Genomic DNA, 26,274 nt, shown 5'->3' with positions numbered 1-26,274 from the left:
CCTTGCAAGAGCAATTTTGCCATGTACCCACGTAGTAAACAAAACCCACTTGCAATTGTGGAAATTACAAACAACAACATCTCTTCTTTTTTTTGTCATGTGGACCACCAAAGCCAGATACTGCTTATTAGGAAGGAGGGAGGGAATCAGAAGGAGGAGGAGGAGGCAGCTAGTGAGAGTATCCAGCAGCCTGTACCTACACACTGTGACTCTTAGGAGGAGACACGGAGAGAGAGAGAGAGAGAGAGAGAGAGAGACAGAGAGAGAGAGAGAGAGAGGCTGTGCAGGAGCAAAACAATAAAACAGCTCCAACTACACCGGAGGAGGAGTTGAGGAGTACACTGACACCGCTGCGAGTTCGACATCACCACCTCCCCAACAGCACCACCTCCACCATCGCCTGAGCCGCCAACTCCAAGAGCCATGTATCTCAACAGGGAGGAGAACAATAGCAAAGGTGAGCTGGGGAGGGGCGGCCGTGACACTTTCAAGGTGTTTCACGGACGACTGCACTCAGAGGAGGGGCGCGCGGGCATCCTCCTCGGCGTCCTTTTGACACCGCGCTGGCGCCACAAAGTGTGTGTGGGGCGCTCATTATGTAATGTAGCAAGTGTGCATCGTGCCTACCGTGAGATGCGCGTGCGTTTGTTGACCTGTTGTCGGGGCGTGTGCGTGATTGCAAGGTTTTGCACATGTTTAAGGACAACACTGTGCAAGGTCAAAGCCCCCCTCTCCTCCTCCTCCCCCACTCCACCCTTCAACGGAACCCAAAGTATCATCTTTGTAAAAAGAAAAAAAAAAAGCCTGCAAATGCATTTCGCTTTACTAGGGGAGAGAACAGTGCAGCAGCCATAGGGGTAAAAGGGGGTGTTTGTGTGTGTGTGGTTAGGAAGGGGAGGGGGGCATATTTGAGTAGTCTCCCACGTGTTTCTGAGGCGTGATTTCTCCTCTCATCATACGCCGCTAGTGGCCCCTGCTGTTAGAATGCCGCACATAATACTAATTGCAGCCTGAAAATCTTCAGGTTAGAATAACACCTGCTGCTGCAGAGGAGCCAGAGGATGAGGATGAGGAAAAGGAGGGTGTAAAAAAAAAAAAAAAAAAAAAAAAAAGACAGAATGGGAGGAGCCGTTCTTGTTCATTTCACTGGTCAAGAGCAGAGTACAGTAGTGTACGTGTATGCATGTGCAGGCGGCAGAGCATATCGGATGTGAGGTGTGGGCATATCTATTTTAGTAGAGCAACTTGGAGGAAGAAAGGTTTTAACTTGTTATATTTTTACATGTCATGGCAAAAATGATTACTTAATTATATGACCTCTAAGGAAATGAGTGAATGCACAATAAATGTATTGGCACATAGTGAGTATTATACTTTCAGGATGTAAAAAATTATGTCTGGTTGATAAACAGAGGTCTTCTGTTTCAAGTTTCTAATGCAGGAATTTTGGTCTAAGGTTACCACCATTTCTGCTCTAGTTCATCCCAAAGGTGTTCATTGGGGTTGAAGTTGTGGTTCCTTGTACGTTAGTCCACACCACAATCATGTTGGAAGTCTTTCTCATTAAGATTCATGTGGCTCAAGAGGTCTCTTACATCCCCTTTTCATTTGATTAAGAGGTGTGTCCCAATACTTTTGTCAATACTATCGAGTTTTCTTCTCTAGACGTAAATCGACATGGTTTCAAAAACCTGTTCTAGTAATGTCACTTACAACCCATTTTGATTTGACTAGGTGTATGCAGGGCCGTAGCTAGGCGTTTTTCAGTGGGGTGGCCGTGGTGACACAATGCCTCATTGAGGGGTGGCTATACGCATGCGCGCACATCATTTGAATTCTTGTAAACACCTCTGTAACCGAGAAGTCATCGTTTATCATAACATTCACAGTCAATGTTCTCATGAAATAAAATGCTCACATATCCAAAAATGTCACACACTCATAATACAGGCAGGAACAAGTCTTAAGTAAAAAAAACATTTTGCTGAGCTTAATTTATTAGATAATGACATTTTTTTTGCAGTTGCTTTTCTTTTTATGCCCTGTATTTCATAGTCTACTTCTATCTCATGCACTGATTCACTTGCTAACACACAATCATAATAATCAATTGTCACCGATGGCCGACACCATTTTCCATACCGTGATCAATGCATCATTCATAACTAAAAAGCACAATGATACAAAATGATCTTAATTTTTCACAATTCTAAATATCTCTATTTAGGTTTGTTCCTGCTTGTATTATGAGTGTCTTGGGCAAGATCGGTGTACATGTGCATTTTATTCTGTGAACTCTGACTGTGGATGGCATGATAAACAATAATTTCTCAGCCATGTTGTTTATCTTTTTTTTTTGTTTTTTGCTAGCTATGGTGTGAAAGTAATGATTTGTGTTTTTGACTTAAGACAGATTTTTACAAATAGCATTTGGATTAATTGTATATTTATGCTTTAAATATGCAGTTACTGTAAATTACTTGTGGTAGAGTATCAAGGGCTATAAAAACTGCATCCATGTGAAAATGGCGGAAAAGGTGTCACAGTTATCAAAATATTTTCCTAGATGTGGAGGTGGGCCAGTGGGGTCCAGAGAGTGACAAGGGGTCGATGTGGCCTCCAATGGGCTCCACCTCTGGCTGTACGGGATAAGAACACTTAGCATTTATTTTTGTCAATGGTGAATTGTCTGTTGTGATAAAAAGTACAAGCAGGGCGACTGTATTCCTAAATCTTCGCTATATGAAGGTATACTGTAAAAGGCATTGCACAAAGATTATGTTTGTTGATCAAATCATGCTTATGTGCAAACCTCAGAGTTATTTGTGTTAATGGACCGTTTTAGCGTCCGCCTGAGACACAAACGGAATCCCTGTTAAAGAAGCAAGGTTATGACGTCGTTGGGACTTTTCTTTTTAGTTACTGGGGACTCGATACTTGATTGACACCCAGCTAATTGACCCTGTTAAAAGGGTGTTCTTGTGTGGCGGGTGTTTCCCTCTCGGCTCGTTTATATTCATCCCGTGTCTTGTGGTGGCGCGCTATGGAGGGGGAGAAAGGTCTACTTGGGACATATTGATTATGGAGGATTAAGGGGGGCATTCAGTTCAAAGACGTTGATCATTTTTGAGCCCGGGTCAAATCCAAAGCAGAAATATTATGGAGTGTGTCGATACAGAAGAGAAATGTAGGGAGGAGAGGAGTCTGGATCGTGAGGATAATGTGGCACTCTTATCGTCGCTACAGTCTGATGGCTTAATGGTTTCTTATTTATACCCACCAGGAAACAATCAAGAGCTATTTGGACTATTGGCTGATGTTCAAAATGCACTACGATGTTTGTTTGCCTTAAAGCAACCATATGTAATTGCGTTCTTGGAATGATACAGATGTCTGACAATAATTCTTACTGCAGCTTTTACAAAGTAAGATATGACTAAGTGCAAGTTGCCTTTGATTTTTAAAGGCAAAATTCTGTTCACCTCTGTGCTTACAGTAGACGGTTTTTAGCTGAAAACAGACAAATAAAAGTGTTGTATCATAAAGCAGGGTACACCCACTAATTTTTCTAATCCAAACCAATTTTTAAAACCTTTTAAAAACATTTATATAGGACATTTATACAAACAAAACATAAGGAGTTTCTCCTCCATTTCTAAAGGCTGGCAAGAGTGCTCGCTTGAAGTTTCTTCCTAAGTGGCTCTCAGAGTTGACCGCACAAATATGATTTGCAATCTTGATTATTGAGCAGGTTTAACAATAAAAGTTGTCGGACCTGGTGGTTTTTTTCGGAGCAGATCAGGTAGGAGAGCTGACTCTTAATACACCAAATAGGTGGTTGTTTTGAAAAGGTATTCTTGTTTTGGTCAGTTGGAGGCTGATTTTCTACATCTTTAGTTGTCACTCCTATACGACTGTGTGTGTTTCCCCACTTCTTCTATCAGCACGCAGCAAGTGTGAGAAATTATCATGCAGGCGACATCGCCACTGCAATCACTATGAACACAATTAGAAGAGCTTCCAGACTTGCATAGTTTCTTTTCCCACTTGGTTTTCCAGTTCAAGCCAGACCACCACTGCGATTTTTCATTTTATTTTTTATATCTTTTGTTGTCATTTTACCACAGATGGAGAGTTGGTGCCTTGGGAACAAATTGCTACAGATTTATTAGAGTGCCGTGGCACCCTGCACTATCTACCTCTTGAATATGATTTATATTTAATTCTGTCAGGGTTCTTGTTGATTTAAGTTGACGCTATTTCACAGATACGGGCACAGGTCCAAGCCTCGAGCCAGGGATACTGACATACTCCGAATGACTTATTTTTGGCACGCGGGACCTGCACTAAGACAGCTCCTCAGGTAGAGTGCATTATTTTCAGGGACTTTTGGAAAATAGATTTGCTTGCATTTAATCCTCTTGCGACACATGGATTGTTATTGAAAAAAGGTGAATTTATGATTCCAATTCATTTTATTTTCTATTCTTTGTAAAACCAGTTAGAGGTTTCACAGGACATTCATCAACATACTGACCAAATTTTGTACTGACTTAATCCAATGTTGGTGATTCCTTTTTCGTGAGATGCACATAAGATTACTTATATGTTGTTTGACAAGACAAGATGGTGGTATTTACCATTTAAAATAATATAACTTGTTTACTTTTAGTACAATGACTATGGTGTATACCGTGTCCAGTGGTGGTTCTAGCTTGAATGGGACTCGCGGCATGTTTTTTTTTTTTTTATCATTTTGTTCGTATTGAGTAAGGCTAATGTTCTCTATGTGACCACCCTGTTCATTACCACAATGTATTTGTTCTGGGAATGGCAGTTCGTCCAACTGGAATCTGTTAATTCAGAAAATTCATTCAAAGGTTTCATTCACTGAATTGACCAGTGCTTTTCATTCAGTTACTGATTCAGCCCTGAGGTTCACATTCACTCGATAATACAGTATGTTCACTTACAAACGCAGACTCAACAACTGCTCCAAACTATTGCCACTGGTTGACATTAAACAAATGAAAACCATTACACGTATACATTTTTTCTTTGCGGGGGTTGCCCTGACCTAATCCTAATATGTCTATTGCTAATTTGTGCATCCCATTAGCATAAAACTTTACTGCAAGGCAAGATTACAGGTAAGCAAAGTAACTATTGGTTAAGACACTGAGGTAATTAATGTTCCGGGAAACAGACAAATTTATTGACCACTAGGACGAGCCATTTTTAGAGACAGGCAACCTTTTAGCATCCCTTAAGGAGCATTCTTATGAAAGATATAGATTTTCTGCTTGTCAAGCCTGTAACACATTATGAATAAAGCATGAAAGCTGTCAACATGATAACCACAGATTCATTCGAAGTAAGCATCTTTGCTTCATTGAATTCTTTTATAAATTCTTAATTATTCATAATCTCCTGAGAGAGTCTAACACCAAGAGTATAGGGTACACAATTCAGGTCTGTTGTCTAAACAAGTGGGCTGAAACAATGAGATGGGGCATTTGACTTTTTTTCCGTGATCAACTATGTGGAAAATTGCTAATTGGTTTTTTTTTCTAAGAAAGACTAAAATAAAGATCCATGCATCTATTTCCTATAGAGCTTATCCTGTTCAGGATAATGAGAAGCTGGAACATATCCCAGCCGACTTCTGGACTGGTTGCCACTAATCACATGGAATATACAGAGACAGAGAACCATTCACACTCACATTCACACGATCACAGCGTGGGAATTGAACCCACACTGCCTGCAGGAAAGTCAGGAAAGCGAATCGTTACACTATCCTAGAGAAAAGATGAGTTCTATATTCACCTTAGTTTGTAGAAACTAAAGAAAATGTTTTGGGGTTATTCCTAGAATTGTCATTATTTTGCAATGGATTCATTGGATTTCCTATTGGAAATGTTGCTTTGTACGTATTGGTTTTAGTCCGACTTTCTAGAACGCTAACACCGAGGTTCCGCCTTATACTGTAAAAAGCCACAAACTAGAGCAGTGAACACTATACATAATAGTTGTTAATAGTTGTCGCCTTCAAGGTATCATTTTGAAATATGCTTGTAGGATCAATTGAAGTTAAATGATCAGAAACGATATGAAGATTTCTAAGGACATTCTTTCCCTTGTTTTTCCTCACCTCTTTTTATTTACCTCACACTGTTCCATTTGTTTGCTATTGCTGTATTGATATCAGATGTTCCCTGGAAAATGTCATATTAGACAACAGCAGGCTGAAGGGAATTAGATTGAGTTTGAGCATGCCATGTGCAAACACAGTCCCTCCAGAGACCTTCCGAGATGTGCACGGTGCAGGAATTGGCACGGGGATGGCGTAATTGCATGAGCTCATAATCTACGCATCAATTTGACATTTAATGGATCTCTCCGTCACTTCAGCTTAAGTTTATTTGGCTTTGAATGAATAGTCAAAATGCTTAATAGGCTCCAATATATTAAACAGATGGATGTGTAGCGTGCTAAGACACTGGGGAAACCTCAAGAGACGTTTTGGAGTCGGAGGAGTAGGCTACAATGGCGTCATTAGACGCTTTTGTTGGAACACCTGCCAAGAAACGCTGATTTGAACCTGCTGCCACTTGCGAGCACTCGTCATCCTCCAGTGGAACAGGAAGTTGTATCACATTCATATAAAATGTGCCTGTGAAGAGGCATTCGAGATTGTGATAGAACAGAAAGACGGCGCAGAAGCCACCTAAAATATGACTAATGTAGAAGTGGCCTGCTATTCCGATTTTTAAGAAAAAAAAGATAATATAAATGTCTCATTGCTTGTTTTCGCTCATATTAAATGAATGCAGGAAGTCAGGAAACAAAGAAATAAGACTTGTTGATAAATAGTTCACAGAGCCAGAGTTATTTTTACAACTGACTCTCACTATGCTGACTTGATTGCAGAGGTGGAAGAGGTGGGTGGGCTCTCTCTCTCTGTCTCGTTCTGTCTCTCTCTCTCTCTCTCTCTCTCTCTCTTTACTCCCTTTCTGCCATCTTCTGTCCCTTTCTCCTCTGTGTCTTGGGGATGGAGTAGAAATCGACAGGGGGTGGGGGATTGGTGCGGCGAAGGGAAGTGCACTGCTTAAAATCAGCTGGCCGGGCGAGAATGACAGAAAACAAGCGGATGAGAGGCAGACGATGGAGTGGGAGTGAGCAAGAAAAGATGGAGGGAGCGAGAGAGAGGGAGGAGCAAAGAACAAGCCCTGGAGTGCTAGCCAGTCAAGGTCACACAGAGGAGAGGAAAGGAGGAGGAGGAGGAGGCCTTGTTACATGTCTCCATGTGTGCGTGCAATAGGAGGCCTACATAGTAAAGAAAGAAGGGATTGATGGGGGGGGGGGCGGGTGGGGGAGCAACGTAGAAAGAAAGCAGAGTAAAAGATGAAAAGAGCTTGTCATATGGATGCACAACACTGTCATCATACTTAAGATTCCCTTAAGTCCTGCTTTTTTTTCCCACAACAACAGGGATGTATTTGTGAATGTTTCGCTGTGACATTTGTCATATGACAGCTGTTGCGATGAATACAGTGAGAGATTGCAGCCACTCTTTCATGTATAGATGTGTAACCATCGCGTCCTGTGGTGGGAATCATGTCCTTTTTTTCCCCATTGTCCCCATTTACTGAACTCCGCTATCACAATGGACATTCATCAGCTTCTTCATCATCAATTTCTTCGCTGTATTGCGCTGCAAGTGGGCGTGGACTTTGCTTGTTCTGTGGGTTTATGCTGCGTTGTAGGAGACTGGGAAGTGTGAAATTTGGTGGTACCATTTGTGAAAGTAAAACGTTAGTTTATCCATGTACAGTACGTAGTGCCCTGAGATACAAGTTAAATTTGTCGTAATGTAATGGTTCATATCTCAATTCATCGTTCACCATTGAATTGAATGGAAATGACATTAATCCAGCCTCCTAAAAAAATGTTGTAATTTGTTTTTTTTTAATGAGTAAAAATAGCACTCTATAATATTTGACTTTATAAAAACATGCAGGAATGACATTAGACATAAAGAAACATGTTAGCATAGCTATTATTTTGTAAACCACATGTAGTCTCGATTTGATTTTTCAACAATATGGCATTATAGATTTAATTATCATTATCGTCACGTGACCATTTTTGTCTCGTCTCCCGCACGTGATTAAATCTTGTTGACGAAGGCATTTCGTCCTAGTTTTCGTTGATGACAGCTACACTACTTCAAGTCTGAGTGCCATTGGTTGGAGTGTCTACCTCTGGCCTGTGATTGAAAGCTGACTGACAGAGTTCTCCATGACGCCTAAACCAATTGGTGCAGAACATACAATGGCGCCCGTTTCTCCAGGAGGATTTCAAGTATTGGGATTGTGGTCGACATTCATTTGTGATGGGCTTGATTGGAGGAATTACTAAGTGCTGCCTCTACAAACACATTGGGCCTGTTTGCATGTCACACCCGGGAGAGCTGGCATGAGCGAGCTTGCCATAGTGGTTAGCTGATGTGAAAGATCGGATGTGGCTCGGCGGCTGCTGCGACGCTTTCTCTGCAGCGATGGTGTGCGGATCTGTGATAACATATGACGACGACACTTGCACGGGGTCAAGAGGTCCCCCTTTTTGGTTCCTCTGCCACCCTCGGGTCACAAGCAGGGCCTCCTTTTTGCGGCTTAAGACAATTTATCTAAATGTATTTTTGCCCTGCATCTCCATGTTGTTTTATCTCGTCGGGGAATTGTGCCTTTTCGCGCTGTGTTATCCTATAAAAGGCAATCACCGTCACTAATCCATGTGAAACCTCTTGTGGTCACACAATCACTCTCAGTCGAAGACTCCCAGCAAATGATCCTGTTGACAGACGTCATTGCCATTTGGAAGGGTAATTAACACATTTGCGCACTGTGATTTCATGCAGATGTAAGAATTTCTGTTATAATATGTTCAAAGCTGTAATTTCACTAATCTTTAAAAGACTGTGAAGGTGACCCTTGGGCATGATGATGGGTTCTGGTGAGAGACACAGATGTGACAGAAGCGAGACACTTGGCTGGAAGTGAATCGTTGCGGTGACGTGCTCATCGATCAAAAGGTCGCCTTAACTTTAATTGACTGGAAACCTCCACAGGTCTTTAAAGGAGAGTCATTCGCTTTGATAGTTTGTTTTCAAAAGAAAGAACGAAACCGAAAAAAGGAAGCTTGGTCTGTAAATCCAGGAACTAACTTTATATCAGTCAAATGGATGTCAGTTAACTTAGCAATTCATATTAAATGTGAACTAAATCCGCTCAATACTGGTTTGATTTCAGTACAGCATGTTCCCAAACTTAGTGTGCATGCTTGGGCTCTAATTTGTGTAGTTTTTTTTTCTTTTTCCCCGCTGTTCTTGTCACTGGGCATTTAGTAAGGAGTGTGCGGCTTTGTACGAGCCCCCACCCTCCGGTATCTGGCAAGGTAGTGCCACTGACAGATTGGGCTGTGCGAGTGCCATCTCCTCAGCTTGGCTGCCTGAGCGTTTCTCCCTCGTTCTTCCTTCCTCGCTTCAACTCATCTCGCTATTAGCCTGCTTCAGTGGTGGCCAGCAGGGCAGGGCACATTTTGCTCACGTTATCTAGCTAAACCCTCTACCGGGACTAAGTCCTCTCAATGTTCCATGATTGCCACAACAATACGTGATGGGTCAGTCGCTTCCATCCCCGCCATCCTCACCATGCGCTCCAAACACCTCGCACCGTGTGATGTTCAAATGCAGCATGTCCTGGTGTGTCCTTGCATCAGTGTCAGCCATTATAGATGCTGGCTTCACACTTGTGCTTCTTATACAAACCGTGACCTTAATAGAAAGATTTCACAGAAGACTTATTAGCCTGTCCTCATCAAGCTCTAGCTTGAGCCCAGTCTCCACCAAGCGCCACAGTTCAGTTCAGCTCACTTCATTTGAAATGGTAATCCTTGATTCGACTTGTGTTCCCAACACCACCGCGTGTGGGCGGGATTGTCGTAGCTACGTCATGCACTCACAGTAGCTACTAGTATGACATCATTCCACAGTGTAAACCGCCAATACATTAGAAGAATACGACTCAGTAAACAAAATATATAAATGGAGCGAAATTGTGCATTTAGTGTTTTCTTCTTGGCATCCATCAATTCATCCAATTTCTTCTACTTAGTCGGGTTTGGGTCTTGAGGGTAGCAGTCAAAAAAGGGATCCTTGTCATACAATTCCACCCAAAAGGACTGAAATGTGTCCCCAGGCAAGCTGTGACAAATAATATCAACCCATGTTGTCACTGAGCAGTACGGATGTAACGTTATTATGAATATATAAATACCGTATATCTCGGTTTCAAAATTGTTGCAATAATGCTGTGAATAATGATGGCATCAAACGCCACCGGGGAGACAATAAATTCTGTATTATGAGAAGAAAGAAATAGGAATGTTAATTTGTAGTATTTCATTGTTTGCAAAAGCTTGAAGTATTACAAAAAAAGACAAATTTTGCCAACCGAGTTGGAAAAATGAAACTGATCAGGGTTCGCCAATATCTTTGTGAACCAAACTGAATTGTAGCACTTGTGGTTGATATGTGGTCCCTTCAGTGTGTCTAAAGTCTGCCTGCCTCACCTCTACTGGCTCCTCTCAAAATGGAGTCCTTCACCATTTCTCTAAGGACGAGCCCAGACACTCTGTGGAGGAATTATTTCTGCTCATGATGCTGTTCTTTTCAATCACTACCCAAAACTTGTAGCCGTAGGGTTGGAACATCGGTCAACCGGCAAATCAAGAGTTTCACCTTTTGGCTCGGCTCTCTCGTCAAAGACGACCAGGAGAAATTTTTACTGAGAAAAGTTTTTGCTCTTGCCGTTCCCTTACCATTGTTGCACAGGAGTGACTTTTTTTTTCTGTTGCTCAATCAGTAGACAGCAGTGTTTTCAACCTCACCAGTTAGGTGTCATGCCAAAGTGGATGTTATGCCAATGCAACGGTGCTAAAAAAAGAAGTACGGTACATAACAGTTCTCGTGGTACCCCACTCCAGTGTGTCCTAACCTTTATTGAGTCAAGGAACACATTTTACAGGAGAAAAATCTCACATCACACAACCAAACAAAAGTGACATAAAAAGTGTATTTACTGAAACAATGATTTCAATTTCAAGGTCATCTGTAGTACTTGTTGGAGTCCAAAGGCAGGAAAGATGTTCCCAAGTTATTAAAGTAAGGGTACAAAAGTATGACCTATAAAGGTACCACACTGAGAAAAGCCTTTCTGATTTACTTACGATCCATATCCATGTCCAAACAAAAAGATTGAAGGATTTGAACCATTGTCCTTTTGGTCTTTCGCGACTGCGTGTAGCGCCATGTGGAGTGAGGTGGAGAAGAGGAGGAGCAGCAGGGGGAGCTGGCAGGGAGAGTGGAGTAATGAGCCGAGGCAGGAGGGACAGATGAAGTGGGACATTGAGGGCCCCAAATATACACTCGTCTCCCTCAACTGAAATGTGCATTTACTGGGCTGATTGGGAAATTTAAAGTCTGGTGTGGGGGAAAACAGACTCATGGGAACCAGCGTGATTGTGGCTGTTATGACAGCGCAGAAAGGAAATAAAAATCATATTGCTGATGGCTGGAAGACACTGTTATTGTTCTCGCTTCCTCCCACTTCAAAAGATGATCACTTTTATTGTTTTTGATTGCCCATCCGTCATCTAACTTTTGTAAGCGTATCATCCAATGTTTGATTTGGCAGCAGGGGCAATTTGTGCATCTGGAGGAGCATACTGAATTGGAGGCAAGCAATTGTTCATGCATGGGAGCGAGTGAATGAGCTAAGCCATGGACCTACGAGAAGCCAGACACACAGGATTGGCCAAGCAACGCATCTCAGACTAGCTTGAGCCACAAAATGGGCCTTTTGTGCCACTCTACACGCGCACACACACTGGTATTTTTTTAATGTGGTGATTCCTCTATTTTGAACTCTTAGTCCTCTATTAGATGAGCTCCGACATGTCCGGATGTGTATCGGGTGTACCTGCAATGGATGCACTGACAAACGTTCCGCATTGTATGCAAACTGTGATTAAAATAGCTCCATATTTTTTGAATGCATTCATTTATTTGTAATTAATTAATCACAAATAACCGGTTAAAGCAACACCCGTAAAAATCCCTTTTGATTAATGCGAACCAAATCGGATCATTACATTTTAAAATTTACCGTTCATGAAGCGAATCGCACCCCACACATACAGACACGATCATATTTTATGAATTATGCAAACTGGGTATAAATTGGTTTGATGTTGCTGATCATTTGTTATTTTTTCTTTGAATTTAATTGACTGGAATCATTTGAACTTTGGCGAGCTGTATGGGTATATATTTTTTCTCTCCACCTCACTCTCACACTAATGAGCAGTTCTGCTTTTCCACATCTACAGATCATGTTGCTAATACACCACATTCGTTGATTAATGCCAAGTGTCCATAGAACCCTCCTGGTGATTATGGCTCTCAGGCTTGGGACGGACTGCTGATGGTGTACCATTAATGACTCATAAAAGGCATAGAATGAGATACTCCCCAATTGTCTCGACATTGGAGGCTTTTTAAATGTTGGGCCACTAGCTGCTGAAGTGTATTTTCCCACAGAGTTGGCAGGCAGTCAAATGCCATCAGATTGCATTTGCACGAGCAAACAGTCAAATCTGGACTCCGCAGTCCCACAGTGAGTTGCATGCGCTTGAATGTGTGGTCACTGGCACAATCCTGCTGCACAGTCCGCAAAAACAAACACGCAGGTCAAACAGAGAGCTCCCAGAATGCAACAGTGATTCAGCTCGGCTCACTCACCACCAAAAAAAGCATGTTGATTACATAATAAAAACAAGAACTCCAGTATGATACAGTAATTGTCATGCTATCATCCCGTGTGCATCTTGCCTGTGGTGGTTTTCCTTCCTGGGTGTTACAGTAAATAAGACGCACGCTGCTGAAGTATAATGTCTGCTTTGTGATTATCCATTGGTAAAGTGTTTTCTTTGCCCAACGGTGGTGTTTGAAGCAGTCTTAACAAGACAACGGGCATTTTAACTCGTTAATGAAGCCATCCTAGAAGGATAATACATACATAGAACAACATAATATTGGCTTCCCAGACCATCCCTTGGGTTTATCTGGTCCTGCCTAGTCATCTGTTCCACTGCCCTCTGAAACACACATTCTTAATTATGCTCCGTTTACATTATATGCTGGCGTTCACGACAGCCACCTTTCAGGCCACAAAATGGGACAAATAAGAGACATCGCAGGGGACGGCATGAGCAAATGTGACATGCTGTGGTTGCCGTGGATGCCTAGCCAAATTTGTAAACTGTTCAAAAATTTGCCCTGGCAGTCGAGGGAGCCCATTAGAATGGGGAAAGTACTGGCATCCATGGTGTATCATGAGCTGAAACTTAGCGCCTTTGAGCCTATGGGACTCAGCAGCCTCTTCCCCAACAACGCCCTATCACAGATACCGTGATAGACTGTGAGAAAACTTACCAATATTTAACAACGGAGAACAAAATGCCTAAAATCCCAGAGCGCACTAAGTTTCGGGTAAACGGGGCTGCCGTGGCCGCAGGGAACATAGTGTGAACGTAGCATTGCAGAGTAGAAGACAGGGGAGGTGAGGGGAAAAAAGCAAATATGGCAAGTTTGAGGTAAAACGCACGGTGGCAGCTGCGACATCCGACGGGGAAAGGATTCACAATCAGGTTTGCTCTTAAACGTCGCTTTTCAAACAAATAATACTGATAGTGAGTTCTGACGGCCAGGCAGACCCAGTGCACATTGGACGCGGCTGAGCATTGACAGGCATGTGGCTGCCGGCTTCTTCCGACAATCTTTCCTTGGTCTCGGGGCGCCTGACAGAGCTCATTTAAAGAGAGTTCGCGAGCTCCATGGACACGAGGAAGCGTCATGTATTAAACATGATTCACCCAAGGTTATGCGGAACAGTTTAAACATGGATCTATAGCAATTAGAGAAGCATATGTGCTGCAGAGAACATTTACCATCAGTCTTGTATTCAGTTACGTGCTTTAATATTGAGGTCAATATCATTCTGGACATACAGTCAAATCTCATAGACACCACAGACATATCAATACACTGTATGCACATTTCATCGCGGGGTGGGTTCGGGGTAGTTTCTGTAGTATTGCGAGACTATATAAAAAAGCTTATTTAAAAAAAAAAAAAAAAGCTTGAAGTTTGCTTTTAAAAAAATAACCCTTTAAAACACACCAAGACGTATTAAAACACACTTTTAAAAATATTACTCAGCATCTGTTCTTACTCATACGAGAGATTACCGTATGACGTCCCTTTGAGAAAGCCAAGATGACTTTCTTACTCGCACAGTTCTCCAGTAGAAACATGTTTGCGAAACATGAGACTGTAATACTGACGGATACAAAACAAAAGAAATTAAACAATGTATATTTAAACACTAAAAATTGTGTCTAATTAAAGTCCGCCAGCTGAATGCTAACATGAAATGGACACGAAATGAATAGATGAGCTAAGTGAAATTAGCATACATTTTACGGTAATTATAAACCTTCAAACAAATACAAACGCATACAAACAGACCATTAACAATAGATTTGACAAGGAGGCGCTCGTTTCGCCAAAATATTCGTAACGTTAATAAGTATCATTCAAAATCTGAGACTATATATGGCGGTGGTGCGAAGGATGAACTGAAATATAGCAGGACCATGCTGTCCATTTTTTTTTCTACTGAATATCTCATTCATTCTTATGTGATTGCAAGTATTGCCTCTGAAACTCACAAGACTCGGAGAGAATTATAATGCCATCTTGAAATGGCTCGAGGAGGTGGATAGAAAAAGCTTCTTGTCCTAATGTCTGCTCTATTACGCCATCCCCCTTCTTCAACGACCTGTAAAACACAATAAAAAAAACTCCCATATGTTTTCCTCTGTTTACTAGCCACTGTTTGCTGCAGTACTTTGTGTGATGTACTCCACACACATTTGACTACCTGGACGTGGCCCATAAAACATCTCTTGCTCGAGCACTACACTATCCAGTGGATCACAACCGGCATGTACTTAGAGATTCAGAGTTTAGGCAGAGTAAGGGAGATAAAGAAATGGATGGAATGGAAGGATAGCTTGAGGACACGAGGTGAAGCTGCAGAGTTGGAAATGAGGTTTTGAAGGTTTCCTTGTGATTTTAAAATATTGCCTTGGGGGAATTCATCCCATTTTCTTCAAGAAAGAAGTCCATTCCACACCATGAATGTGGTTTGATTTTAAATACAGGGCAGCATATAATCAGGAAATGGCACTTAATTAGAAATAAGAATGAAGTATTAACTAAGAATGTGGACAGTTGCGGTAATAGTAGAGGACTAGTGCTTTGTTCTTGGAGGTGGTGTGTGCGTTAGTGATTATGTGAACGCTGCTTTCTGATCGCGTGTGCAGCATCTGTCGCTGGTGGCACCTCGAAATGTATGGCGCCATTGTTTTTTTTTTTTTTGATGATAGCTCTTAGATCTACATTTGTGCGACAGGGATGCTCTACTTTTGCATTCATTGAGCCACTGCGGAGGGATGATTTGCACTGATTTTTAGAAGGAGCCACTTGTAAACAAACTGCACTCAGTCCATTGTGAATGTTTCATTTTTTTCTTTGGTGTCAAAACAGCTTTATGGAGCTGATTACAAATGGCTATCACGTCCACAATGCAAGTGATTCAGACAATAATGTCACAATTATGAGGGGGAAAATAAAGCCATTCACAAAGTATTGTATAATTTGCAGATCAAATTTTGATGACACGAATCCAACTTTATCTATCACCTGACCTCATTGTTGTTGGTTATGTTGGATGACTATGGGCGAGAGGTTGGGTACACTCTGGACTGGTCTCCAGCCAATTGCAAACAATCTTTTATTCATTCACACCTTTGGACAATTCCAATTGTTTAATTAAGCTTACATTATTTTGGGGGGGATATGGAAGGAATAAAACAAAACCTATGCAAGCACAGGGAGAACATACAAAATCCACTCAGTAAGTTATGGGCCAAGCGTCCAACTCTGAACCTCAGAACTGTGAGACAGACATGCTTACCTTATTATGTAGTGAACTGCAATAGATTATCCAGTCTCAAGTAAAAATATCTCTTTGAGTGTAGGCAAACCAAACAGAAAAATGGAGTGCCACGGCGCCGTTGTCACTCCCACAAAGGGAGCATTTGCGTCAACATTACTGAGCCCAGCGGAGACACATTACTTACACATCAGTCAACTTCTAAATCCATAGTTATGAAGGGTACGTAAAAGACATGCATATTTCAGTACTTTAAATTGTTTCTGCAGGTCTGCGTGAATTTGCATTGTCAGCCAAAAAATCTGAATATCATGGAAAAGCGAACGCCAAAGGAGCTCCTATCAAATATAGACTGCATGTGATATATGAGCATGCATATCAGAAAGACAATTTCTACCTAATTCCTATGTTAAAAAGCATATTGGTTATGTAATATTCAAATCTCTTGAGATGGTGAATTGTGTTTTTTTTTTTTATGTTAGCTCTAAACTACAAAATATAATGATCACTATACTCAATATAATCATGGAATATTTCACTGTGTAAACAAAATAATAAAATAACCTGGGGGAAGTGGTCTGCCACTGGCAAGGCCGTTCTGACGCTCACCTCTTTTTGGTGTCTCTTGGGAGAATCCCCAACTCTCTTTCCGGATGGCAGTTCCTAACAAGTGCATTTCTATAATCATGCAAAAAATATTTGGCAAAATCTGGTCTTATTTCTTTTATTTATTTATTTATTTAAATTTTTACTTTTTAAATACAAATCAATTAACGTATTTGTTTTAGCTCTGAATTAGTTTTGGATAAAGTTGAAAACAAAAGGAGCACTGCATATATCCCAAATGTTCTTAGCCAAAGGGTCAGAGAATGCTGGGAAACTTGCACTTCATCCAGTGAGAAAACTCGATACCTGATGGATTAAAAGAGAGCCGATATCTTTGCAGAAATTATGTAAATTAGAAGCTCTTCTTTATGATTCTCAGTCTCAATTTTCAATGTTTTTGTACCAGTTGGGCTTAACAACAATGGTGGAACTGAACAATTTCCCAAGGCACTCTGATGTCTTGTGAGGTACAAAAAACTGCAACGAGCTTTTTAGTCTCTTGACATACTTTAATAAGTGTGTACACTGTCTTTTCTTGTCTTTGTCTTCTTTTCTCTAACCTTGGCAAGCATTGCTGACAACATTTAGAGATGTTCTTCAAAAGGGAAATTACAGACGTGAGCAATTGAGAAAAGTCCTGCCTAGTCGTTTTTTGGGCTGCACATTGAAGAGCCGTGAGCAACTGTTGTCCTGCTTGCCATCGTCATTGTCCTCTTTAAGTCGCCAGTGCAGCCAACCATACGTGTGTACCCCTCATCCCCTCTCCACTATGCGGGCTGTCAGCCTGCAGCTAGCGTACGTAGCCTTTAGGTAGGGCACGCGTGCAGTCCTCCTTAATGTTTTTTTTCCCCTGCTTTGGTCCGTCTAAACCTATTTTGGTTGCAGTGTTTTGAGAGCAGGTTTGCATAATCTAACTGGACCAGATGGAGAAGATGCTCCAAACCCCTCCCCGCACACATTATTACATCATCTGTTTGTGACCACTCAACCATTCAACCATACAGTAATCAGCCAGAAATGCAGTGGAAGTGACACTTGTCATTTCACCAGTCCGCAAACACATGTGTACCAAGGTCCCTTGTGGACTCCTCTGGACCACCACCCCCGTTGTCTTAGGTCCAAACCTCCAGGACTGTGAGGAATCCCCAAGAGGTGCCTGGAATAGCAGAGGCTATGCACGGTACAACAATTCCCATCAAGGCACACACACATGCACACATATCCTGTTTTACATATCATTTGCGCATCAATTAGTCTTTTGAAATGATGCACTTCGCACATAGCCATTAGATAACTGCTGGGGATTTGTGCAAATCGGAGCCATTAGCTGATGTTTAAAGTGGACTGGTGTGCTTTTGTCACAATGAAGTCACAGATACCTGATATTTATTTCAGTGTTTGTGACTGATATCACTGTGCCCTGGATTATTGGCTTTGATGCAATGTTTTCACTGTTTCCTCATAAAAATCACCAAACCAGCTGTGTGAGGTTAAAAGAATCCATTGTTCCATGCATGTGTGGTTTGCCTATAATTATTTAATATAATATAAAATAATAATAGAAAAACTTGTTCAATGATTGCTTAGCTGTGCCGTGTTTACTAAATGGAGGAAAATAAAAATATTTACAGACAGCGGTTGACTATCAGTATCTGGTTCTGTACTGTGAGAGATAAGAATAAGTTGGATCAGAATTTGTCCTTGGATGTGCTAAATGTCATTGTTTCATATCCCTAATGTAAGTTTGTTTCGTCATGTAGAAGTTGGCATTCATGGCACTATCAAAGACTCTTAAGACTGAAAATGCAAACCTTTTGCTTGAATTATGAAATGAAACACATTTATATTTTAGTTTATTTTAAATCCCTCTTTCTGACTTTTGGGGCAAACAAATGCAACCTAATTTAAAGAGGAAAGGAGGAAGTGTTGACTAGCACAAAACTCTATTGTTCTAGTTCCGTTTGAAAGCTTTTCCTGGATCGGTTTGTTCTCTGGAGAGCACCTCAATCGTCTTAAAGGTCAGGTTGCATACAAATAGCTCAAGCGCCCTGTTTGTCCTTTTGGTAATTTAACAAACCTCATCGAGACGAGGCTGAGAGGCTGCCTCTTAGCATTCGTTACTCTGAGCCTCCTCCATCTGGGCCGTGACACATGAAGGGAGCTGTAGGTCTCCTGAAGACAGTTAATAAATCAACTTTGATCAGGTTAGTTCTGCCGCTTTGTTTTTCCAGTCCAATCGCAATAAATAACGTGCGTGGTACCAGCGAGATGCTTTGTGGCAATTTAGTATGCGTGTGCCCTGGGCAGTGTGGCGAGCTCTCAGCAGGGCTGAGAGTAAAATGAAAAAAGAATGGAAAAACAAGACCATTACTTACCTACACATTTGAGTGTGCTCGTTAGTTGTGGGTGAGCAGATGTTGCCACAAGTTGAAATGTATTCTTCTGCAGCACTTTAGCTTGTCTTTCCTTTTAGATTCTGCTGTTTGTCTCTGATTGTATTCGGCGGGCTATGCACATCCCAATCATCAAGCTGATTTTTAGTACTTTCTTCCCTTACCGATTAAAGTCAGCAAAGGCCCTGTTATCGGTTGTCCCTAAGGCCTTAATGCCTAGATAGACCAAGCCGATGTTGGTAAGTGATTATCCTGTGCTATGGGGTGTGTTAAGAGTGGGTTTTTTTTGGTCCCCCTGACTTGCTTTGAAAATGGGGTATATCTGATTGCAGTCATTGTGTGTGGTCAACACAGGTTGGCCAATCCACTAACTCTGTGATTGTGAGACGTGAAACATGTCTATCAAGTCATTTACCAAATAAAAATGGTAAGAATAAGAGTTGACAATGCAATGTAGTTACTGGAAAAGCTAACAGTTATACAGTAGCTGCTTCTGTTTCTTCTACTACTGTTTCTTCTTTGTATTTTTCACCCTGTTGCATCATGCTGCTTTTCACAGGTTAGTCTTGTTATGAACTTTGATTCGATCCTCAGTCATCCAGGTCGTGGTAATCTGCAAAAGTTGAATTGAGGCAACGTGACTTTTCTCTTGTTGAACACCTTTCACCCTTAATATAAAATGCTTCTTTAGTCCAGGTGAGGAGTGTCCCTATTTATGCCTCTGTGAGTGTGTCCCCTGGGGGTGGTCACAAAAGGGTGTTGTTGTTGTATGTAGTGTATGTCCTGCATATCAGCTAGTCGTTTACTCACCTGGTGGCAAAAAAAACCCTCGGCCATTCTTCCCGCGGAATGAGACCAATCTTTGGAGTGAGGGATGTCAGGATATCGTAACAGGCCGTTGATAGGTGATGCCTTAAACCTCTTCCTATTTAGAGACGACTTTTGTTGTTCGACAAATGGCTTCTTTTCTTCCAAACCAGCGGTCCTCCCTATCCAGAATTCGGACTGGATTGTCCTCAAAGGAATGTCCCTTCTTTTAAGATGCAAGTTAAATGTTGACTCCGAACCTGAAGAAGCTGGTCGTCGATGTTGTGCCATGCACTTGTGTGATGGTTCCTTGGTCTCTCCAACGTGGAGGTCATTGCACTCGTTACTAAACTAGCCTCTATGAAAAACATTGCTGAGTTTGTTTCTCTGTATTTTGTCCTTGAAGTGAATCCGCTTTTGTCACAGGGTGTTTGTGAGTTTGAAATGCATTGGGATGTTTGGAAAAAATATGTTCTCTGACAAACCAGCCACATAGGGGACCATCACATTCCCACTCCAGTTTCTATCTTCAGGCTCAGGTGTAGTTGCCCTTCTCCTCCTGGAAGACTGGACAGGTGCTACGCAGACATCTGCTTTCGGGGAGGGCACTCGCGGTTGTCGGTGGAGATACTGTTACATCTGTGGTTTTCTGTGCTTTTCATCTCAAAATCACTACACATAAAACCCAGAAACAATCCCAGGGAAATGTTCAAAGGTTGTTGGAAAAACCTTAACAGATTGTTTAGTCACCAAAACACATTGATTGTATTTACTTGGGTTGGGTATAGTCATCAATTAGAATTCAGTTGATTGCGTCGAAGTGATTATGCATGTCTTGAAGCACGTGGGCAAAATGTAGTGCACTACAACAACAACAACAACAACAACAAAAACAACAATAAATCTCATTAAGAATATTATTTAAAATTGTCTTTATTATTTTTACCCACAGTCGGTCAAGGAAATGAAATGAAAGGCCCTATCTGCAGTTGGGACTTGGCTGGTTATTGCTAATAACCTAAATGTCTCTCTTTTTCCCAGTTAGTAAATCTTCAGTTTAGCATCACAATATTATTTTCCCGCCTCAGCTATGCACGCAGCAGTTCGCCAAATGACGTCTTTGTCATGATTTGTGCCGCAACAGCGTCCGAAGTAGGTGATGGACCACTGACTGCATGCCAATGTGTAACAGCGGCAACCAGACCTGTCATTTATTCTTTGCCAGCGAGCTGATGTATTTGTTTATTTAAGCGACAAACAATGACATCTCTCTTGGTAAAGCAGCCATTCTCGTACCCAACTATGCAAGTGTCACAATCATGCTAGCGCCATAAGAGTTTCCATTAATATACTTGTGAGTAGGAATTAAGTCAGTTAAAATGTCCCCTGGTGCTGTATAATTGAGTTTAATGCAAAAGGAAAATTACAGTCTGGGTCTTGGCAGAGTGAAATCCACAAGAAGAAAACTATATTTCCCATGAGCCACTGACTCCATCCTGATGAGAGCCAGCAGCTGCGCGTCGTCGTCAATAAGTCTCAGTCTGCTGGGTGTTACGCCGCTGTAAATTGTTGACAGTTCTACAAGCAAACACATCAATGGGCAGTCAACCAACAGACAGCAGCGGTGAGGGCCTGTGTGTGCTTATGGAGAGCAAATGTTGTTTATGTAGCACTTGCTGTGGGCTAAAACAAAAACTTCAGTCTGTGGAATAGTACGCATGTTAAATGGTGTCATTATCATCATCATTATTAATCGTGTTTGTTGGATGAAGCCCATATGTAAAGTAGGTGCAGGCGATACGTTACATCAGGGTTGTCCAAACTTTTTATTCAAAGGGCCACATACAGAAAAATGAAATGATTTTTTTCACCTTTTCTTTATTGAACATGCTAAAACCAATACATCATTGTAGGTAAACAATTATATACTGTTTTTATGTTCAGTCGAACCTCAATTTAATGGACCTGGAACTAGAAGTAGTAAGAGTAGTAGTAGTAGTAACCCAGAAAAGCACCTTATCCGTAATGGAGTGTTACTTTCACACAAAATTGGTTTAAACAAGTCTTTATTTATTAATTTTTTTTTTTTTTTGTGAGGCCCACTATTATTTTTTTCCTCCCTTGAGTGCGGTGGTTTGTTAAACATCATGCTGTAGGTAAGGATGGGGCCAGACCGGTCTGATTTTATTTATTTTTTCATACAGATAATGTACTACTATCAGGTCAAACTGGTATTTCTAACACTTTTGACAAGTGCTGTTTTCATTTAAATCTCAAACTCCGCCTCCCAAGTTAAAGTAAAATCGTACAGAATGAATTGTACCTAAGTTCAAAAGCAAACAATTTCAAAATCAATTATACACAATATCCATTTTGATAACCTGGTATAAGGAGGAAAAAAAAACTATGCACACAAGATGTTTTCCTTTATTTATTAACTTGTGTGTGTACTGAGGAGAAAATAAATTCACTGGACTCACTCTTAAAACAAAATTTTCAAATAGTCTGCTAACGCTGAGAAATGATTAATAAAAATAATTACATTAGCTAATGATGACAGCTGAAAAAAAATGTTATGTTTTTTTTTTTTCTTCAGATTAGACAGAGAACCTAGGAGCACCAAAACCTAGTCTTTTTTGGGACAGCTCAAGACACAAAGTATTCCCTACGAGTTATTCTTAGAACTGACAACATCAAACAAATCTCTTAAATTAGGCCATGGATGGGGAATATCCTGTTCCTATGATTCTGTTGTATTTATCCATGTTGCCGCTGTCTCTGTTTTTTTCCCGCCCTATAAGCCTTCAAGATCTCAATCAATTACTCAGTCAAAGGAATAAAAGTAAAAAGTCATCAGAAAAATAAATAGTCTAGTACAGATACCTAGGAAATCTACTAAATATTCATACTTTATGTCTCTGGCAGTGGAGGTTATGGGATACAGTATACTATATTTCATTATGTACTTTGATTTGTCCTTCCATTGACACTGACTGATGCTAATGAGGGTTATTTTTGGTGCCGCCTGTCCAGAAGGAGTCTAAAAACAGGTGCCTCTGAACCAATGTAGTTTCCTCCCCAGAGCCTTTCCCTTCACTCGGCTTAACGGGACGAGTTCAGCGGCACCATTGTGGAGGTTCACCTCTGATAGATGGGAGGTCATCTGGGGAAAAAAAACTGGCCACTGGAGAGATGGGATTCTCTGTTCCATCTTATTTGAGCAACAGCGCTTGAACAAATCTAATGCAGCCTGTTGTGAAGTTACCCTGGTCTTCTGGTGCACGCTTGACAGAGTAAATTATCGTTATAAAGCAGGGTGTTGCTCATACAAAGACAGGATCACAACTATTAAGCCTTCCGCTGTAACCTTTCAGCGCCCCTCACTTACCTGCCACACTTGTTTGCTGGCACAGACCCTCCCCCTTTAGTGCGAGCTACCAACACTAGTCGGACAAAGTTTATGACAGCAGGCGAGCCAAAGTTTCCATTCAAGAATTTGGTCATAAACTGTCTTTATCAACATGAACATTAAATTATAGGAACTGGACACATTTTCTTTGTAGTGTCTGAAAGAATTAGATATAATCAATTTCAGGGTCCAATTATCGGCTTCATAGATCATTTATCAATTTTCAAGACGTTTCAAATCACTGGGGATGAGCATAAAAATGGATTGTGTGGAACTGATTGTTCATTAACATATCTGAGTGTGCTACTTTGTTGACAAAAATGTCGGTTGAAATCCAATTTGCATGACCACAGGAGCGCGTGACTCTATCTTTCAGCAACAACGATGCCTGTTCAAACACGCTGCTCTGATATACAGATGTTTTATTTTGATTTTCCACCTAAATGTCAGTTCCTTGCTTTCACCTTCATATGAAGTTCTACTAAATTATATTGCGTGAAAGCTCAGAATAGCAATACAGGCAAAGGGCGCGCACCGTTAATGCCCGTGAAGCATAACAAAAAGAAGTGAAACAAGATGTTATGTATGAGAACAGCATGGACATGCAACACAAATCTGGCCGCTAAAAGGTGGAAATGAACTTTGAATCTTTTAAAAGTAGTTCCTGCAGAATGGTTTATTTTCAAGGTATTATTCATGGTGCCCCAATGTTTCCTCTCTCCAATTAAAAACATCCTCTTCACACATGGACAAACTACATTAAGAGAGATTGCACACAACATTGAAATATAGACAAGGGGAGGCTGAAAAGACTGAAATGGTTGACGTCAGGTGGCCTGAGGGTCGGAGTTTTAATGCCTTTTAATGGAGTCTGTGGGGATGATTTGAGTTGTAGCCAAGTCAGTAATTCGACATTTAGCTCAATGATGTTTCGTTTTTATTGGCTGGTATAGACAGGTCACGAAAGAATCGTTTACAAGCAGAATTTTAATTGAATGAAAAAAACGCAGGTGAAGAGCTCCAGGTAGTGTTACTGACTCATGATGAGAGCATCCTGTCTGGGCTTCCCATGCATGTGTGAATGTTGTGTTGGTGAGTTCTCTTGCAACTAGCTAAGGCACTTGATGAGATTACAAAAAAAAAAATAATAACTGAAAGTGCTGGACGAGGCTTCCTCACTGTCATTTAGCTGTCATTCAATTACTGTTGCACTTGTCCTGCCAATACTTTAATTACACTCTCAATAATTGTTTTGCCACTTTTGAAGGAGAGAGGATACTGGAGTGTGAAGCGCAGAGATGGAAATTGGACATCGAGGCAACAGCCCACTGCCGCACATTATACACAAGCACAAAAGCACACACACATAAATAGACATAGCGTTAAGGCAGTCAGCTGCCCCGTATGCTTAGGAAAATACAATAGGCTCGGATTAGATTTTATAATACCACCCACATAATACATCTGGAGCATCGGAGACCGCTTTGTCTTGGTTTATGTCCCCGGCAGTGAGCTGATGATGTGGGCACACAAAGGCTCTAGGCCTGTATGCATATAATTGCTCCTCAATAGCATTATAGTTAAGTTCCGCTTCCACTGCTCCCACTTTTTCCCGCTTGATTTGTTGTCTCTCCACTTTTTGAGGTCTTAACATCACTAAGCACACATGGCACCCTCTCTTGTCTCTGTGTTTACGCTACCTCGAGCGTTAAAAACATGTTTATTAGTGTGTGTGTGATCATACGCACGGACAACACAACTCAACGCAGATGGTAAAGGGAGGGCTTGCGTGTGGACAACTTTGAATAAGTGTAGCAAATTCAAATATGCTTTACTAAATGAATACAAACCTTTGAATGTTTTCATGAGTGAGTACAGGCGAGGGGATAGCGACAGCTGCGTTTAATACATTCTTTTAGCTGTTTCAAAACTGCAAATACGAGAGCAAAAGTGTAGCGAATGGATTGGCGCATGTTTACCTGCGCATGCAGTGGCTTCCTAAGGTAGCTTGATGAACTACTAAAGAAGTTATCTTGTGTGCTCACCCTGGTCAAGGACAGAAAGAAAAAGAAAGCGAGGGAGTGAGGAAGCTTTTTGAAATTGAAAAATCTCTCACCACCATTAAATTAGACCAGTTTGTTTGGAACCGTACATAGACAACCGAATTGATTTTATTCGCACCGGAGTTCAATTATTGTGTTCACACTTGCAAATGAATCGCACCAAGGGGAAAAGTAACTCAAGCTCAGTTTAAAGGGTTCTGGTATGAAAGCACCTTAAAGCGGAAGTCAACCAAAAAAAGGTCTTTCCTATATGTTCAATGCGCCTCCAATAGTCTAAACACGATATTCTGATTAATATTGTAGCGTCTTCCAAGATCACGCCGTCAGACGTAGTTTCATGAACGTGTTTTTATTAGATCAACCGGCTACTGTAGGTCGCAGCCGACACCAACACAGTACAACAACCGTTAGGTCAACAACAGACGCAAAACTCGCTACCCTTCGTCCTCCGCTGCTCCTCTCTCGCCGCACCCCCCTCCCCTCCAGTGAGCCGCGTGATGCATTCAACAGCCTCGGAAAAAACACAACTCGTCAAAATGCAAATCTGACCACAACATAGATAACCCAATTGGTTACACTATTGTGTTTGTGGAATATTAGTTAATCAGCAAAATCCACTCGTTTTTAGCCATCTCAGCCATTTAGCCACTTTCTGTCGACTGAAAATGACATCACGGTTACTCAGGGCTCAGGAAATGACCAGTCACGGTTCGTCTGTTCTGAAGCTGTTTTCAGAATTTTTTGCTTTTTTGTTTAAACCAGTGGTGATTCATTTTGTTTCATACATTTCGTTCTAGTGCGGATGTTTGTCGCTGTGTGCCCTGCGATTGGCTGGCAACCAGTTCAGGGTG

General features: G+C 41.3%; 1 protein-coding gene across 3 annotated transcripts in view; it reads left to right on the top strand.

Moving 5' to 3' along the window:
- The first annotated feature begins 204 nt into the window (after window positions 1-204).
- syt7a (synaptotagmin VIIa) overlaps window positions 205-26,274 on the top strand; it is a 92,991-nt gene continuing 66,921 nt past the window's right edge. For all 3 annotated transcript variants that reach the window (XM_086027077.1, XM_086027076.1, XM_086027075.1), the window contains exon 1: window positions 205-457. In XM_086027077.1, coding sequence (XP_085883203.1) covers window positions 424-457 — 34 coding nt within the window. In that variant the 5' untranslated portion in view covers window positions 205-423. The remainder of the gene's footprint in view (window positions 458-26,274) is intronic.

The sequence above is a fragment of the Filicampus tigris genome, chromosome 4 (genome assembly GCF_054856515.1).
Source record: "Filicampus tigris isolate MCC_2025a chromosome 4, RoL_Ftig_1.0, whole genome shotgun sequence".
Classification (NCBI taxonomy): domain Eukaryota; kingdom Metazoa; phylum Chordata; class Actinopteri; order Syngnathiformes; family Syngnathidae; genus Filicampus; species Filicampus tigris.
Note: the sequence above shows the minus strand (reverse complement) of the source record. Positions and strands in the feature narration are given on the sequence as shown.